Source organism: Gymnoscopelus braueri, assembly GCF_963280865.1.
Source record: "Gymnoscopelus braueri genome assembly, chromosome: 9".
Lineage (NCBI taxonomy): Eukaryota > Metazoa > Chordata > Actinopteri > Myctophiformes > Myctophidae > Gymnoscopelus > Gymnoscopelus braueri.
Window position 1 is genome coordinate 10612896 of NC_137610.1, and position 19870 is coordinate 10632765.

Genomic DNA, 19870 nt, shown 5'->3' on the forward strand with positions numbered 1-19870 from the left:
ATGTTTATGCATGAATCCCAAAGCGTACTGCTGTGGTGGAGTCCTGAGTTAAAGAGACAGTGCCGAAATACGTCCACGTGCCCAGACACACAGCTCTGCTCCACTGGATAAGACTTCAGTCGAGCCTCTGCTATCAGATGCATTTCAATCAGCATGCGTATTGTGTGTGTATATATGTGTGTTTATTTTTTTGTGTTGAGTGCGAGGGTGCGTTTGCCGTTTAGCATATGTGCCTATATCTGCCTACACGGGCGTGCACAGATAAGTTACACCACTGTCCAAATGAATTAGTTGACACTCCTTTTCATCTCCACAATGTTTTTGTTTTTTTCTCCTCTAATTTTTGTTCTAAACATGTCGGAGCATATCATCAGATGTTGACCGATTGCGTCCCAGTGATTGCCTCGGTATCTTCAGCAGCAGATGCAGAGCTATACACATGGTGCTACACACACATTACACCACATGCTCACTCTCACACTGGGAGTAATCAGTAAATGTCTTTGAAGGAGAGTTTGTTCAGCACTTCATCAGGTATAAAGTGGTTTTTATTTGGAGATGTGGTCCCTATCCATCTTTTAAATGACTTTTTAATGGTCGTCACACCATCCTAATCAATCATGCGATGGAGCTAGCCTGCAAGCACCAAATACACTCTATTTATAATTCCTGGGTTCTGCAGCATAAACTGACTCTCTCCCTCTACTGTATATGAACAGAAGCATCTGTGAAATTGTCTTTGTTTCCCCCCCCCCACCCCCATAGCATCAGAAATAACATCCTGCACCTCGCTCCAACATCCCATTTATGAAGTGCCTGTTACTGCTTTAGTCATTTGTCCTGTGCATTGTCTCTGTGCTGTATATGCATACCTCTCAAAAGATGAAAGTAATGACACCATAAAGATAGTGTGGTTTTTATGTTCTCTGGTGTCTCTTTACACTTTATGATTTTTGGAGCCTTTTTTTTGTGGGCCCCATCCCCCGTTCACACCGGCTTACAACCCGCCCCCCTCCCCACATAAGTGCTTTACATCTATAATGAGATACAAATACGCATCAGCAGGACAGTGTCTACGCCACGCGTCACTGTGTGAATATTACTCACACTTATTAGCAGGATTATGTTAATCTTTACACTCTCTGCCCACAGACAACAGACTCCCCGCAATAGGGGGGTTGGTCACGGCAGTATAAGCGTGTATGCCGTGCAGTGTGGGTGTTTGTGCGCGTGGAGTGCGCATGTGCACACGCTTGTATTTGTGTGCTCTCTGTGCTGGAGTGATTGTCATGTTGTCAAACTGATCTGCATGTGAAAGGGCAGTCTAATTACATCACTTATGCAACACACACACACACACACGAACACACGAACACACACACACACACGAACACACGAACACACACACACAGACACAGAGAGAGAGAGAGAGAGAGAGTCAGAAAGCTCACTACTGAGGTCAAAAACACAAAGTGAGCCATCCCCTTATTGACTGATGCAGGAAGGTATCGCCACCTGTCTGGGACACTTGATGTGTCTTATGCTGTGTACGGAAATTAGAGTGGATGTTTTTGACAAAGCACCTAGAAAAGAAAACAAAAAAAAACAAACAGAGTGAAAGGGTCAAGTTCATGGTGGACTGAAGCACTTAGGTTGTTATTGGAGAATATGCAGTCATATATACATTGATTAGTGTTCCTATCCAGAGTGAAACATTGATAGGATCCCAGTTGGAATGATTGATTGAGTCTGACACATTTTAATTACGCCCAAATTAAATGAATCGGCTGGCAGACTATAAAACATTGCTGTTTAATAACGAGCCCCCTCCATTTGCTACCCCCCCCCCCTTTCATCCAATCCCATTTTGGCTGCCCGCACCAAATAACCTCTCTCCATTTAATGATATGCAAATGAATTTGCATGAACCCCGTGATCCTGTGCGATGATTAAACTGAGATGATATTAGCTGCCACGCTCGCTGCCGCTGCGTCTGTCTGTTTCCCTATCTCTAGTATCTCACTCTGTCTCCACGACAACGCTCTCAACTGATGATATTAACGGAGTTCATTGTCACCGTTCCCTTATGAATTCTCCTCATGTGAGAGAGGAGAAAATGCTTATCCACACAGAGGTTTTATCCAGTGGTGTATAATCACAACAGAGCAGAGGTGGGGAGCGCCACACAGCAAACAGTGTTGGTTCCCACAACCAACATGTGGCACGTGTTGGCTGGCATGCCGCGGGGCTCCCAGCTGTGATGACAACATCATTGCAACAGCACATGGTGATCTTATATGTATACGGCAGATAGGTATTGGCAACCTTCCACGTAACTTTCCCATTTCCACTTTCCCAGCTCTCTCCCCTCCCACCGCTGCACGCGTTCCAGTCTGGGTCCAGCGCCACCTTTCCTGTCATTTATTGTACTCCATTTGCATAATGAAGCCCAGGCTTTAATTAAGATCCCACTGGAGTCTGGAGCCAAGGATGAAGGAGAGAAGGACGAAGAGGAGGGGGGAGGGTAAGGGAGGGGGGGGGGGGGGGATTCGGCGTTCCTCAGCTTATCCGCGCCCGTCCAAACAGGAGACGCCGATTTAAGGGGGGAGAGAAGCGTTGACGAGCGATTAAATCACTAATTATGATCGGCTGTTGGAATTAGTGTGTGGCTGTTAATTAGCCGCAAGATGAGATGCCCAGACAGTTGCCCGCCCCTGATGGCTGCTGCAGACTTCCTTGACTGGCAGGAGGGAAACCCAGTCTGACACCCCTCGAGATGATGCCAACGCATCCCTCCCTTTAACGCAGGCAGCAGTGTGTGAGGGGGATGTCCCTTTAAGAGCATCCCAGGTGTGTGCATACATGGAGACGGTACTTCATCATCCTTGCACGCTGTATCCCAGTCTTCCTCATTAAGCATTACATTCCCCATTTCCACTTTCTCTTTCTCCTCTTTTTCTGTCCTCTCCTTATTCCTTTTTTTCGTCCTCCTCCTTCTAGTCCTCTCCTGAACAGAATGGTACAATCCCTGGTCTTGGTGGGTTTAGCGGGCAGCAGATTCCCTCCCTTGCCCTGGTGCACGGCAGTTGGCACTGAGCAGAGTTGGCACACAAGGAAATAGTTCCTGGTCCCTTTACTTCCTCCACAGTTGCATTCATGGCTCAGGTTCCAACCTTCTGCTACAGTTTTGTGCTTTTGTGTCCGCACTTAGTAAGCTCTTGTACAACATCTGTTGGCGCCTGGGATTGCTTGTTAGTTTGTGCTTGGCATGGTGCCATCCCTGTCTCTGAGTCTCTCCCTTGAGGGCACGCCATCGCCGAAAAACACCGAAGGCATCTGAAATCTTCTGCTCGCCGTATGGAGGCATCTGGATGCTAGTGTTAGCGTTATGTTGGCTTGGCAGTGTGCCATCTTTCTTCCTGTGCCCTTGCCGCCTCTGAAAAGATGCCATCGCAGGATCGCTGGCAACCGTTGCCCGGGCACCTCACGTCGGCTTTGTCCGGGCAAACAAATGGTGATTAGCAACAAATCCTCCGAGGTGAGTCGCCTTGTGTTGGCGTGTCTCCGCAGACCGCCTCAACTGCTCCAGCTATGCCACCCACGACGGCAGGTTGGCATGGCGCCCGCTGGCTGACTGGCACGCGGCGGCGGCTGGCATACAGAGAGAGAGAGGACGGGGACAGATGGACCAGGGACCACATCGAAGGTTTCTCCGCTGGCAATACATATGTTACGATCGATCGATCAGCGGTCATCATCGGATGTGCGACCAACAGTTTGATGTCCGCCTTCTTCATCATCGCCATCATCATCCTCCATGAGTCTTCTTCTGAGTCATCCTCTGCCCGCTGGCATCTTTGCTCTCTTCTATGCTCCGCTATAATCTTCTGTCTGTTTTCTGTATCCCCCACATCCTCTGCCCGCTCTCCTATCCTCTCCACCCATGATTGCGTCTGTGCCAAGGTGGCACCCGGGCAGCGGTATGGACGTCTGCCTCGGTTCCTCCTCCATTCTTATCCTCCTCACCCCTTCGCCCATGCCCATACCCGCCCCCGCTCAAGTGCTGACTGGATGGCACCGTGCCAACCTGCCACCGCCATCGCTCTCATTTGCAGCTCATCCCTCTATCGCCCTTCCCCCTGTCTTTACATATCCATCTCTTTTTCTCTCTCTCTCTCTCTCTCTCTCTCTCTCTCTCTTGCTGTCTCTGTTCTCATTCTTTACCTCGCCTCATGACGTTTGTAGTGTTGTGTATCGACATGTTTCTCCATAACTTTTGCACGCCTTGGAATTTCAGGGACAGAAATGTCAGCGTCTTCCTTGTCATTTGGGAGATGTTGTTGGCACCTGAAGGAATGCTCTGTACAGTGTGATTGCACTGTAGGTAATTACCGCTGTTCTGCAGTTACTTATTCCACAGAGACAAGAAGAGAGAGAGAGAGAGAGAGAGAGAGAGAGAGAGAGAGAGAGAGAGAGAGAGAGAGAGAGAGAGAGAGAGAGAGAGAGAGAGAGAGAGAGCTCTGAGTTTGGAGAAAGCTTGTGTTGTTTTAATTAACCGTTACTAGACCCCCCACAACCCCAAATCCCTCTGTGTCTTAAACCCACATCTGTGAGAGCTTCACGCAGTATGAGCTTGCTCAAGCACACACAGTACAACATGCTGCAAATTGATCTGATCGTCAATAAAATCAATAGAATGCAATCAAGCTTACTCAGTTTTTTTTATGACCCCTTTAGTCTCCTGTTTTTATTTTGTTACCCCCCACCGCCCTCCCTTTTCCCCTTCTAAATCTCCTTTATCAAACAAAAATCTGCCAGTGGTGGTGGAGCTATTAAGCAAATATTCTCATTAGTACACAACACATAATGAATATGTAAATGGTGTGTGTAATTTATGCATGGAGTGGGGGGAACTTGCTCTCTTTTCAGCCCTCCATTATCTGCACTCTATTATCCACTTTCCTTAAACCTTCACACTCCTACAGCATTTCCCCTCTTCCTCTCACCACACTTCCACTGAATGAATCCATGGGGGATTTCTTGTGGTCCCTCTCAAACCCTTTATTTTGTGTCTGCTCCATTTTACACATTCTCTCCTCTTCTTTAACCACTCGCTTCTGCTCTCTAATAGTCTCTCTCTCTCTCTCTCTCTCTCACCCCCTTTTGCCCTCTTTTCCATCTTTTTCTGTTCACAGCTTTCCCTCTCCAAAAACAAGCCCTGCAGTGATGCATTAAACCAACAGCTGAGTGTTTGAACAACCTCTTTCTTCCAGGAATATGAACACTGAATAATCTAGCCAACATATAGTCCTTTCACACATGCCAGTGTGTGTGTATGCGTGTGCGTGCGTGCGTGTGTGCGTGCGTGCGTGCGTGCGTGCGTGTTGATCTTAATGTGTGGTCTAAGCATTTAGGTAAATTGAAGTGTGTCCTGTTCGAGATGAACTGAACAATCTGGAGGTGGTGGCGGAGGAGAGGATGGGGAGGCAGCAGGACGCCATCTTGGAGAACCCCTCTCTGAGGGTATAGGGTCCTGGATGAGGGGCATGTTGAACCACAGACTCATCCTCCCTCGTCACGCCAAAATGAAACTTGGACGGTCACTTTGTGCCAGTAGCTACCAGGCTCCATAAACCAGTGGTTCTCAAACCTTTTCATGTCAAGGACCCCCAAATTGACACTTATTAGTCCGCGGACCCCCATTTGAAAAGATGTGCAAGGGACCCCCCATAAGAGAGGAGTTTTACAGCTCTAGCAGTGATTCTCAACCATTTACATTTCAAGGACCCCCAGTTTAACATGCATTTGGCTACGGACCCCCATTTAATGGCATTTCTATCTCTGGGACCCCAATTCATATTGTAAAATGTATGTTAATTTACTCTGAGAGTGTACAAATGGAACCAAACGGACCCGTAAGGGTCCGTTTGGTTACTTCCTAACTATCTATCATTTAGCTGGGGACCCCCTGGAACTCCCTCAAGGACCCCTGGGGGTCCCCAGACCCCACTTTGAGAACCAATGCCATAAACAACCCTGACCACCAAGTGAGAACTGTCAGACATGCACTGTCTGCTATACTTCCCTTTGACTACTGACTCCTACATGGTCTCTGAGTCATGGTTGGTTGATTGATAGACTGATTTATTTGAACATTATGTTGGAGACTTCCATTGTGGTCCTTGGTCTTGTACAAACAGACATAACAACAAAGAACAGGCATTGATACCAAAGCCCACCCTAAAAACTATACAACTCTGTGACCTATAGAACCAAGACCTTATTTGCTTTAATCCTCATGGTCTCTTGCAAACTTGACCATGGACTACTATGTACACTGCTGAAATCTGATAGATGCCTGTTAAGGATAACTGTTGAGAGACTGTACTTATATTCATCCATATACTCTCTGTTGAATGCGCACGCACGCTCGCACACGCACGCACGCACGCACGCACGCACGCACGCACGCACGCACGCACGCACACACACATATCCACCCGTCTACTCGTTGTTGATGACTGTACATATTCAATCATATATTCACTGCCAACAGATGTGTAGTGATGGATGTACATATTTTCACTCGTTCAGAGATCCAACACAGGGCCAGGAGTATTGTATTTTATTGTATTTGTATTCTTATTTTTCTTTACCTTTCATTCTCACTGCTGTTGCTGCTATGACGCCTGAATTTCCTCTGGGGATCAACAAAGATGTATCTTATCTTATCTTATCTTATTCTTGATAGATGGCAAGGAGCCGTGCTCCTGTCTAGGATAAACACCTATAATACTCTGGCTCCCTTGGCAATCACCATAGCAACAAACCATGGCACCCACGTGAGTTGCATAGTAAGATGTTCCCCAAGACCGTGCACCATAAAAGGGGCGACAAACACCATGCATTGAACACAGAATCTGAGGCAGAATTTGAGGAAATGTTACACTTTGCCTCTGCTTCTGGCCATAGTGTTCCAATCACAGGAAAACACATGCGTATATACAATACAGCATCACAAAGACATGCACCTTCACTCTGTCTCTGGGCTTTAACAGGTGCTGATGAGCCACAGTCAATGATTGTAATGAGCTATCGATCACCGTGGGAAAATAGAAGGACAGAGAGGGGAGAGGGAGGTAGGGAAAACCAGAGGAAACACACACACACACACGCGCGAGCGCCACACGAGCCCACGCACTAAACAGAAGCAGGCTGATCCCCCGAAACAAAAAGGGAGACATGCTCCCTCAGACATTTTATCAATATTTGCTTTAATCAAGTCCTCATCGCCAATTGGACTCCACTCGGAGCAGAATGTGTGCCTACAGGAAGGGCTCTGTGTCACAGCGAGCCAAGCCTCGCAGTAAAGATCCTCAGTGTTCATTTAAACCACCTTAAAATGTATGTTGAATATTTTAACACGTGCCACTTATTATAACAGCAGGCCAGGCCACGGCAGGTGTGGGTGGATCGGCTCTGGACAACCATGCACACGCCGTTGTCGTGACCAGAGCCCAGATGCCAAGGAACGCCACTGACATTGTGTCTATTTTCCTGTCCTTCTTGGCTGTGTGTGTGCGCATGTGTGTGTGTGTGTGTGTGTGTGTGTGTGTGTGTGTGTGTGTGTGTGTGTGTGTGTGTGTGTGTGTGTGTGTGTCTGTCTGTCTGTCTGTCTGTCTGTCTGTCTGTCTGTCTGTCTGTCTGTCTGTGTGTGTGTGTGTGAGTGTGTGTGCAAGTGTGTGTCGTCGCGCAGCGGCAGACAGCTTCAGGGGAGGGGGAGGTGCGTGTGTGTGTGTGTGTGTGTCGTGTGTGTTGGCTGGCGTTACAGATAATGAAATGCAGCAGGGAACAAAGAGCCGGGGCCCCCATTCTCTGTGCTGCAGCTTCATTCTTACCCTCGTCACTCTATGATTCTTCCAAAGCTCTCTTTGGTGTGTATGTGTGTATGTGTGTGTGTGTATGTGTGTGTGTGTGTGTGTGTGTGTACTGTGTACGTTGTGTTGTGTTGTGTTGTCTTGTGTTTGTTTGTACGAGGGGGTTGTTGTGCAAGTGCCTCCACACCCTCCCTCCCGTTAGTATTCTGCATGGCAGATCCCCCTAATGTAATAACTGTGTCTGCATGTCTAATTTACAGCAGGAGAGAGTAAATAGCCTGTGGTTAATTACAGTACGTGTGTGTGTGTGTGTGTGTGTGTGTGTGTGTGTGTGTGTGTGTGTGTGTGTGTGTGTGTGTGTGTGTGTGTGTGTGTGTGTGTGTGTGTGTGTGTGTGAGTGATTGGGTGGTGTGTGTGTGTGTGTCTGTCTGTGTATGTGCGCATGTGTGCATGCCTGTGTGTATATGTGCGCGTGGCTTCCCATGTGTCTACGTGTGCGTGGGCGTGTCAGAATGATTTATGAGTTGCAAATAGCTACACCAGTGGCCCGTTTCTCCTCACTTAGTTTTTAATCTGTCCTTCCATTAATTTTCCCGGAGACGTTATTATGGTTTTATAACAGTGCGTGAGCGAACCGCGGCCGTGCACGTGAGCACGTGCACGTGTTAATGAGACATAGGCAGTGGACATTTTGTGAGGGTTCGAAAGTCTCACATGGACGGAGGCATCCGGGATCAGCCCGTCCTGCACTGGCTCCCATCTCTATCTTTTCACTGTCCCTTCTCCTTCTCTCCCTTATCCCTCCTTTCCTTTCTCCGCTTCACTCACACACCCTTCATTGAGAGCCACGGTGAACACAGATGTTTATTGACAGTACACGGTAGAACATGGAAACAGCAGGTCAATCCGTTTAGCCCAAGGGCCGATACACCAATTCACCAATTTGTCAGTGTTAGTTTGAGAGAGAAAAGCAGCTAATCTCTCCTCTCTGCTCTCTATTGATCACACACTTAGACTCCACTTCTCTGTCTAAACACTATTGATTCTCTCTCTCCCTCTCTCCCTCTCCCCTGTCTCTCTTTCTTAGTCTCCCCTCAACTTCTGTCTTCTTCTCTTTCGCCCACCAAAGCTCTCAGCACATCATCTCTTCATACTGTATATTATACTCAAGGACAGGTCTCTCTTCAGACCAAAGCCTGCATAATCTTGAATGTATGTCATTGTGTGTGATTATATTTTAGATGGATCCCAGCGTGTATCGAGAACTAAACCTTAACTGAATCCTGGAACATGATATTATGAAGGGAGATAATCCACTGAACATGGCAATTGGGAGCAAGAGAGCACATGTTTTATGTTTAGTCCAAAAATGTCACAAATCTCCTTTATTCGCCGTCTCCATTGATTCAAGGGCTTACATGTGCTCACGTAAGACATGTACACTAAAGAAAAAAATACTACGTGCAACTGTGCACACTGTCACCAAGAATGTTTTTTTCAGTGTCATATCACAACAGGGAAAGCTTGCAAGGAGACAATGCCTTTGTTAAGATAAAGGATAAATAAAATTACTTAAATATAAACGCCCTAAGGCATCATCAGCTTATTGTGTTTCAGTACCTGAATGTTATTCAGGTAGTGAATTTAGCCTTGAGCTCCCCTTACTGGTCAACTGAAGCCATTACAGGCATTTGGCTGGAGATGGAAGCAGGGATGCACACAGGTGAGGTTATCTACTGGTCCATCCATGTCCAGTAAAGAAAGTCTTTGTCAGTTACAAAACTATACCAACATGGCTTATGCCATCAGCTGTGGTTAGATAAGTGCCAGTGGACTTAAAGCATCTCGTAAAACAGTGCGGGCAGCAACTACACATTATACTCATTAACTCATTAATCTTTTGCAGATAATGTGGAATGGACTACTTTAGAACAGGTATGAGAATATTCATCACAGGTACAAATTTAAGAATTTATATGACCAATACTAACCATTCAGCTAATGATGTCTCCAACAGTCGGTGAAGATAGCAGTGCCTTGGTGTGGAAGATGTTGAGAGATGTTTTGGTGGGTCGAGAAGATCAGGAGGGTTTCTTTGGAATCTGTGTGTCTGTTGTAGGCCTCCACGACCCCCCCTCACGTCATTAATCAAGCCACTGCCGCAGACTACACCTTCACCTCCTGCAATAGGTAAATGAACAAGCACACATGTGCAAGAGATGTTTTGATTCTTTGCTTTTTGTTTAGTTTTTCTTTAAATTTATTTATTTTATCTTTTAGATGACATTTATATGCTTTGGGCTATTATAGGACCCTCGTTCCAAAGACATATTATATAACATATAAAATTAACTAACTAACTTACTTGTGGGAGTAGCAATATTTGGCATGCCTCATCTTCAAACAGGTTACAATAATGACAAGAATTATCATATGTGCAACAATTGCTGAGATTTGATGTATGCGTGTGCACACATACTGGATTCAAAATAAATGAATATTTTTGTGGTTGCTTATTTGCTGTTGTTCTTTTGCCCAGTGTTTGGTACTACTGGTGGGATTCTATGGCGTATTTTGTCCATTTTGACACCTGTACCCAAACATAGTGTTTGCCTGGGGCATTATTAGGAGTTGACAAGGTCAGCCCAGACCATCTGGGGCTGTGGTCAGGGTGTGTTTGTGCTTATTCTATTTGGGTGGTCCCTGCTGTTCTGCCTGTAGCCCTACTGCCTAAATTTAATTTAATTTCACTACATGAACTATATCTAACTGTATGACTACTGCAAACATGACCTTTCATTTACCATTTTACGGTAACACTTTCTATGAAGCCCATGTCTATAATGCATTATAAGCATACTTACAATGCATTGTAATCGGCTTATAACAATGTATGATTATAGTAAACACTATAACTACTCATAATGCTTTATAACGATAATAACAATTAAAGCATTTTATAATAAGGTCTCGTCTAATCAGTGCATTTGTAATTTGATCAAGTTGTTGTTTACCATAGGAATTCGTTGGGAGGGTAATTTGTGTGTTGTGTTTTATTTATAAGTATCACTCAAAGCGTGAAGGATAGGGGAGACCATCGTGTGCTCAGTATTTGAGTGGTTGGTGACAAATCTCGAGTTGGTGTTTCAAATAAAAGTGATCCTATTAATGTTGTTGTCCTGACTTCTGCAGAAGCCCATCGGTACACTACTTTATTTTATTTTATTCTGTTTTCACATTTTTATTTGACTTTGACTGTAATATTTAGTACTTAAAGGTAGGGTAAGTGCTACTTTTGGTTGAAACAAAAAGTTTTTTGTTAAAAGGTTAAAGCACTATTTTCTGATAGTAGGCCTAATCATTGCGATTAAGTGTTTGTTCAGAAACAGGAGGAGTCTCCCCCATCTCCCCAGCTCTTCAACAAACAGCAAAATGTCAGCCAATCAGGAGATAGTACCCATTTATCAGCCTCATTATACAGTAGTGTTGGAAAACTATAAAATTAAGCTGATAAATGGGTTCCATTTTTAATGTTCGCTCATTTCTTTGTCATCACTTCCAATTTCACTTGTTTAATATGTATCCTGTCTCAGTTCTCTATCCTGATTGGATAGAATTGGCATGACTGAACTGCAAATGCATTTTCTGTTTACTAAAGAGCTGGAGAAACGGGGAGACTCAGAATATAGAGCTATGTAACACTTATCTTAACCAAAGAAAATCACTTACCCCAGTGGTTCTCAACCTGTCGGTCGGGACCCCCAACAGGATTTACGGGGGTCCCCAGATGACAGTGAAGTCATAATTTAAGGACTTTTAATACCTTTTTATACCTAAGAACAAAAAAAGTAAAGAAAGAAAATAAATAAGACCATTAGTGCATCAAAAGTAATCAACAAACTAGACTATAAAAACTGGTCAAACATTGTCCAAATTGTCAAATAATATAAGAGGCACAAATTGTGATAATAGCCGATCTATAAGCTCACAACGCCTCGCAGTGTGAGGCGTTGTGAGCTTGTAGATCTGCTATTTTCACAATGTTTATCTGTGGAACCGAGTCAAACAAAATGTAATGCCTCAAATCCTATAATTCCAAGTGCTTGTCAGGGTGGGGGGTCCCCAGTTCAAATATGATTATTTTGGGGGATCCCCAGTTCAATAAGATAATTTTGGGGGTTCCCAGTTCAAATATGATAATTTTGGGGGGTCCCCAGTTCAAATATGATTATTTTGGGGGGTCATGGCCTGAAAAGGTTGCTACCTGGAGTCTGCATAAATGGGTGGATACACTGCCATCTGGTGGGTGGACAATAAAAGCTATTTCAGATTGTTTATTAATATTTGTTCAAGTGCTTTAGCAATCATAAAATGAATATAAATAAACAATTACTTTCATAGTTTACCCATAACCAAGAAAAAACTAAAATCTACTTTATATAGTGGGCAAATTAACCTATTTTAGCTTGTTGACATATTAGCTAAGCCTCGTTCTCCGACAAAAATGTCAGAATAGCCTACACCAGCAGTAGATATCGCAGTGACCAGTGGTGTAAAGTAATTAAGTACATTTACTAAAGTACTGTACTCAAGTACAATTTTGAGGTATTTTTCACTTTACTGGAGTATTTCCGATTTTCAGTACTTTTACTTCTACTCCACTACATCTCAGAAGCAAAATATTATACTTTAACTCCACTACAATTATTTCTACTTTTGGTAGCCTACTTTAAGTACATTTTGATACCAATACTTTTGTAGTTTACTCAAGTAAATTTTGAATTCCGGACTTGTACTTGTAACAGAGTAGCCTATTTCTACATTGCAGTATTGTTACTTTTACTTAAGTAAAAAAAAATAGTACTTTTTCCACCACTGATGTTATCTAGGGACAGCGTCGTTCGCTAGTGGTAGGCCTACTTTGGATTACATCACGCACTTACCTTTTCGGTGTGTAGTAGTGAGTGTAACTTGTGTGAGCCCACAGCATGCAGCAGAAGCATTGCATCATCCATATGCCACATGACGCAGGTGAGAACATATTGCAGGAACACACACACGGGTAGATACATGGGCAACTGGCGGCCCTGGGGGCCACATGCGGTCCCCACCTTCACTTAATGCGGCCCGCAGGTTAATATCAGAATAATGATATTATTGATTTCAGCTGTTACAATTCCAATCCGCTTTAATGACTTTAATGACCAGTCTATATCATGTATAGTATAATGACTAGTATTAACATTCTGTTGTCTTTTTTATGTCCAATGTATTTGTATTTAAGTTCATAAAGTTAACATAAGTATATCTAAATGCATTTGAAATGAAATAAAAATAAAAAATAGCAAAAATAGCCCATCTACAAGCTCAAAACACGTTTTGAGCTTGTAGATGGGCTATTTTTGCTACTTTGTGTGACATAGAATGGCAAAGCACGGCATTCACTTACGAAAAAAGTTAAAATACGGAGATAAGAGGTGTCTGCCGACAGTATATGCAATGTGGCCCTCTGGAGTGAGTGTGGAAAATATAGTGTCCCTCTCAATCATCAAAATTGCCCACCCCTGAGAGTAGATGAACTGGAAGTTGCTTTAATTCTACAAGGTCAAAGGTCAGTTAGGTCACAAGCAGCAGTAGTCCACCACTTCAGAGTCCAGATCATAAAAAGGTATTGTAGACAACTGGAATCAGCCTGTGGTACTTAAGTACAATTTTGAGGTACTTTTTGTCAATACTTTATACTTGTACTCCATTTCATCTCAGGGGCAAATGTACTTTTTACTCCTCTACAATTATTTGAAAACTGTAGTTACTAGTTTTATATTATTATGTAAGCACAATATTATACTTTAACTACTCAAAAATAGCCAATCTACAAGCTCACACCACATCACATTGCGACACGTGTGAACTTCTTAATCACCTTTCTTTTTTTGACAAATTTTGAAAGAAATTGTGAAATAGGCCATTCATAAGGAGTACTTTTTACCTTGGTAGGCTACTGTAAGTAAATTAAAGTATTTTGATGCCAATAGTTTTGTACTCAAACCCTTTACAGCATTTTGATTAGGCTTTTTCAGAACAAGACCAGCTATACACATAGGGCCTACAGAAAAGACCATTAGACTTCTGTCTTGTCAGGGATTGCACTGACACTTACAGCTCTGCTGAACATAGAGAATCATCCTTATTTAATTAACTAATTTTGGTAAGCTACTAATTTGTCTCTGTAGGACACTGATGTCAGGGCTGGATCATTAGAACTTGTCATATATCTTGTTGTCGATGCAGCAATGACCTGTGACCCTTGCCGTAGCTTCATCATAAAGGTGGTGTGCTCCTGAACTTGCAGGGCTGTCCAACAAGCTCATTCACAAACACTGGAAATTCCCTTTTTTCATGTTGCGTGCAAGTGAGAGATGTTCAAATGTTTCGCAGCACACAGGCCTTAAATGAAGCGATCGTTATATTAACGAAGTATAGCAACCATCTGCACCAGGTGTCCATTCTCATTTCTCAGAAAACATTACACAAGCATATCACTCTCCTCTTCCTTATCCTACCTTGTGTAGGCGTAGTGTTCGGCCAGACATGCCCTGAGCAGATTGTTACAGACAGGAGTGTAGGAGTCCGTCTCTGCGGGATGCAGCCTTGATTCAGAGGGAGTTTGCAGAGTATGTGGAGCACACAGGCTGTGATTTGGTGCATTGGGAACGGGGTCATGGTTGACACAGTAAAGCTGTTCTTTCTTGCCCGTCATCGCACACATGGAGTTCAAGCACCGGTGAGATGAACCAGATACATAATATACCACCCCAAACCCATACAAAACTGTTATCTGGGCTATACGTATGAACGCCACAAGCAGGACAAGACTGTTGCCTTTCTCAGTGAGACTTTACTGCCAGCGTGATGTGCGAGTGAGTAGTACAGAGAAGGGAGAGTTTAGAGAGGTATAGGAACATGGAGGGACTTCCTCAGCCTCCTGCACCATGGGACATGGCCAGACAGAGCCCTACAGCTAAGGAAAGGTTCGCTATAGTGCCTGGAGGAGTTACTCTCAAATATTGTAGACCTGAGGTCTACAATATTTCTGTAATATAGAATGTTCGTTGTTGTACCTACCAGCCTAAGTTGTTTTAAACGTTTTGATGCGTATACAGGGGCATAATGAACAAGTGGAGGTGAGGATGTATTCAACTTTGTATTAATTAGATGATGCACATCCTGTACCCAAAGTTACAACTAGTGTACAGTATTGTGGCTGATACTATTATAACTAGTTTGCAGTGTGATCATTTACACTGATAAGTCATGACATAACAAGAAACGCATTGGGTTTACACAACCAAGACAAAGCACTCAGGAATTTACGTTAACAGTTTCTACTCCAAGTTATGAGTGTTGGCTGTACTTCGTCAGTTAACAATATTACCGTTTGCATAAAACAAAACATGACCTTTGGAGAATGCAGGAAAATCAGGCGTAATAATGTGTGTAAAGAAATTTTATTTTCTACTGTACAGGTCTCGTTTCCATACTGTAGCTTTAGTACATGCAGTATAGACCGCCAACGATATTAACATCAAGACCAAAGTGCTTTTGTAAGTTTCACAGTCTCCCATTCATATGAAAGAAATTCATACAACCTTGTGTTTGAAATGCTTACACTAGTCTATTAGACTGTGATTAATAGTCTCTCGTCCCTTCAGGTTGGGACTCTGAGGCCACAGTAATCAATACATATTCTTCCACTTGTCTCAACACTGGGTGGTTTGTCAAAACAGGCTGACACTTGGTCATTAACAGTAGACTGAGGATCGCTAACGTTCACATCTATATACAACCGGAAGCTCAATACTGTTGAGCTCAGGAGCTCCGCCTGTGATTGTGGGTGTAGTGTCAGAACTGACTCAGGCACATCTTATGCATATCCCTGCCAATAGTGTCTGAATTGAGAGGGGGGAAATAGCGTAGATAAGTAGCCTTGTGTTAGTCCTCGATGGAGCGGATGTATCTCTCATATGCGGTCTCATCCATTAGAGCGTCAAGCTCTGCAGGCTTGGCAATGGTCATCTTCATCAGCCAGCCTGCAATATACATCAGGTTACACGTCAGAGTGGATGAAACACTGTATCCTCTAGGGGAGCAATAGTTAATCAACCTGTTCAATTTAAATGGTGCGGCAGGAGCTCAGGCGGTTCCGGGTTCGATCCATGGCTACCCCCATGTTAGTGTCGACTTGAGGTGTCCTTGATCAAGACACTTAACTAACCCCTAACTACTCCCGATAACCAAGTTGGTGCCTTGCAAGGTTTCCTCCGCTGTGGGTGTGTGAATGTGTGAATGTAATGCACATTATAAAGCTAAAGCACTTTGGAAAAACGTGCTATATAAATGCACCATTTACCATTTTAATTGATTATCAAAACGTATGTTAAAATTTTAATAATCCATTTTGGGGGGGATTTGAAGAAATTTGAAGTGTTCATTAAAAGAAAATCTATTAGAATGTTTTCACATCAATTCATTGATATATAAAAAAGAAAAATAATCATCAAAAAGCAATTGATATATATTCAACTAATACAAAAATAAAAATAAAAGGAAATAGACTGAATAATTGCTAAAGACAATAATGGATAGTTGCAGTTGCAGCCCTCTATCCTCCAATGAGGGAGTATTTATGCTCACCATCTGTGTAGCAGGATTTGTTGACCAGGCCAGGGGTGTCTGCCAGTCGTGTATTGACCTCTACAACTTCTCCAGTCAAAGGAGAGTAGAGCTCACTGGCTGCCTTCACGCTCTCCAGTGCACCAAATTCATCTGGAACAGAGGAGGTTAACTTAATTGGCGTGATGCATAATTCGGTGCATTTAAAGTCCAAGTCACAGAATAACTACAGACAGGGCACAAACCCAGAACCAGTAGAGCTGCATGGGTCACAGATGCCTTTGTAAAGAGATGGAACTGAAAATAGATCTTAATGTGATTGTAAAAGTAAATTGCATTGGACTGTCATATAAAAGGTCAGAAGCAGCTTGTCCAGCGTTGCCAGGGCTAGGGCACAATGCCTGTTAACAAGCTTCGTGAGGCATCGACCGGCCTGTTCACGTTCTGGTAGCCAGCATTGGCCGGGTACTTGACTGGGTACTATTAAAAACAGTTATAGCGAGTAGTACTCTGACAGGTACAACATGCATTCCCAACTTGCATCGTTCCTGACATGCGTGGCCCGAGTAGTATATTAAATTGAACATTATCTGTAGATATCAAAAGCACTCAAGCCTAGAAACAATTACTCATGGATTAAAGCAAAATGAAATCTCACAACATAATTTTTTTTTGTTAGGCCAAGTGTCCTAATATGCGATTTGTGCAACAGCGACTAGTGCTGTGTTTCATAAACAATTAGCACAATAAGTAGAATTATGATGTTTTGGTAGCTATAAACAGCCAACCAGTTGAAGAAATTGCAGATCGATACTAAAGTCTGCCATACCAGCCCTGACAAAAAAGGATAGTCTTTTGTATTTTAAAACACAATGTCAGACCGCAGAGGGTTTAAACTTTGCTTTCATGAAATATCTGAGATCATTGGGATTTTCTGGAAGATTGAACATGCATTCTATTGCTAGTTTGACCACCTCAAATACTCTTCTTTGGTCTTAAAATAACGAATAACCGAAAATAGGCTAAATATAAGCTTGCGACGTGTTCTAAGCTTGTAGATGGCCTATTTTCGGTGCATGACATGTTTCCATAGAAGATATGCTGACTTCTATGGAATCCAAATGACTGAAATCAACTGAGAACTTTAATCTATGAATTTGGCCTAATCATGGCACCAGAGTTTTGTTTACCTTGTTGAGACAGCTGTGCGCCCACCTCTGGCAGTCCACAATAAACTACATCTCCCAATGCTTCCTGTAAAGGATTTGAAAGAGAGCAGTGACAAAGTTAGCCTCCTTTATTCACCCTACATGATGTTTTTAACAGTCTCTGCCCTCTCTGCTTACCTGTGCAAAGTTACTGATGCCGACAGTTCCAAAACCACCCTCTTCTACTCGGATCCATTCATGTTTGTCTGTGAATTTGAGATCTGTAGGATGACAGAGGACGATTGAAAAACGAGGAGCCTTAATGAGTTAAATCGTTACTGTGGAGATCCCTGCGCACTGACACAGACTCATTTCCTAAGATAAGATATTTACGAACTTGTCCATATAGACAACAATGTCAGTTGCTTTTCATAAATAATTCTATGGAAATTACTTAAAATGAGAAACGTTCTTCATAACTTCTGAAAGAGCAGCTGTCTTGTATGAAGATCATGACATCACAACTTCACAAGTCAAGGAAGTTGCTAGTTGTCAGTGTATTGATGTATGGTACTTTGCTATTGACCTAAAAATCATGTACATGTCTAGCATTTAAAACCAGCTATAATGTGTCCGTCTCGTATAGTTATTAAAGGTTAAATTAAATGTATATTGACGATATAGGTGACGATATAGGTGAACTTCACTCCATTAAAAAACATTAAAAAACATTATTTACGGGATGTTTTCTGTATGTTGTTTCCTGTAATGTAGAATTGCCTTGATAATGAAAGGTGCTATGTAAAATTGCCTTGCCTATGTGGTGGCGGACGTATTTAGCAGTTCAATCGCCGTTTTCCAAAATATACATACATATTTATGTTTATGACGAGAATGGCAAATTATAACTAACTATAACTATTTTTCACATTATTTGAATTTCTGACATTTAAACATCTGTTGCAGTGTTGAACAGACACATGAGTCTGCCTGCCTGAAAGTCTCTGTAATGTACACGTTTGCAATGTTGTTTTTTGTTTAGATGTTTCAGCCTTCAGATTTCTCAAATGTATTATTTAAAAAACAAACAAAACACGTAAGGAGATGATGAGAAGTTGGTGGTAAGGGGTGAGATTCAAGTGACAAGGTTCATGTAATGTATGGCATGCTCGTTTTCAAACGTTATGTGCAATCGATGTGATTCCAAAACAGTCAACGAGGTGCTGCAGCAACAGGATAGATGGGCACCAAGAAGAAAGAGTGGGCACCTGTTAAATCGGCTATTTTTTCCAAAATGTAAAAAAATAAAATATTTGGGAAATGGTTTTAAGTAAAGTATACATGATTAGAACATGCTTAAACATACAGTCATTTTGTGGCATAGAAATTGGATTAGTTTTCATTCATTATTGCAGTAAACCATTATTGGCCCACAACCAGCCCACTTACCACTACATGGAGGTTATAAGGGAATATCTCCGTTTTATCCTACGCTGTCACAATGTTATTGCAAATGCAACCAGTTTTCACGCTTTCTAAATTGACTTCTTCACAATTTACGAAATAAAAAATGACCCCGACGGGATTTGAACCCGCAACCTTCTGATCTGGAGTCAGACGCGCTACCGTTGCGCCACAGAGTCCGCTGCGATAACACTCAATTCACAGAAGATAAAGTCTACACTTTAAAAGGTCAGCATGAAGTTGGTGTTCACTTTATTTGCCCACGCACTGTGAGCTTGTAGATCTGCTATTTTCAAAATGTTTTTGTGAAATGGGACATTCTGCATAATGAGTACTTTCTACTTTTAGTACTTTTAGTCCGTCAATGACTCGGACGTCCTCTTCGCTATTAGCTGAGGCTAGGCTAACATCATAATAACAGAACATGTTGGCCTGATGCTTCTCAACATTTACCTGCAAACAGTCTACTGGAAGTAACCAGAGTCCGTTGAAAAGTAGCATTAGATGTTAGCCTCGCCGTGCAGGTAAACAGAGGCCGGGCTGCAGAGAGGTTAGAAGACACGCAGCGGAGCATCATTGCACATGCCGCCATTTTGTCGCGTTATGGTGACAGGCATACGGGGGGAGGAGTCCTTGTTTTCTCGTTTTTTCATTCAGCCAATGGCAAGGCAGGCAGGGCGGGGCTTGGTAGAATATCGTTAAATAATA

The 19870-nt window shown here is 43.0% G+C and overlaps 1 protein-coding gene across 1 annotated transcript; it reads right to left on the minus strand.

Annotated features, from left to right (window-relative positions):
• Nucleotides 1–15366: 15366 nt before the first annotated feature.
• LOC308091848 (glycine cleavage system H protein, mitochondrial-like) lies at nucleotides 15367–19762 on the minus strand. The gene is made up of 5 exons (XM_080437584.1): nucleotides 19616–19762; nucleotides 17897–17979; nucleotides 17741–17804; nucleotides 16572–16703; nucleotides 15367–15967 (listed from the first exon to the last, which is right to left on the minus strand). Exons 1-5 carry the CDS (start codon nucleotides 19752–19754, stop codon nucleotides 15870–15872), a joined length of 516 nt encoding a protein of 171 aa, XP_080293710.1. The 5' UTR covers nucleotides 19755–19762; the 3' UTR covers nucleotides 15367–15869.
• Nucleotides 19763–19870: the final 108 nt, after the last annotated feature.

Excerpts from the sequence above, each read along its gene's own strand:
- LOC308091848 (XM_080437584.1), bottom strand. The coding sequence starts at position 19,754 with ATGGCGGCATGTGCAATGATGCTCCGCTGCGTGTCTTCTAACCTCTCT. Across the intron at positions 17,980-19,615 it reads TTCCAGTAGACTGTTTGCAG|ATCTCAAATTCACAGACAAA; the intron begins GTAAATGTTGAG and ends GTCATCCTACAG. Across the intron at positions 17,805-17,896 it reads GCATCAGTAACTTTGCACAG|GAAGCATTGGGAGATGTAGT; the intron begins GTAAGCAGAGAG and ends AATCCTTTACAG.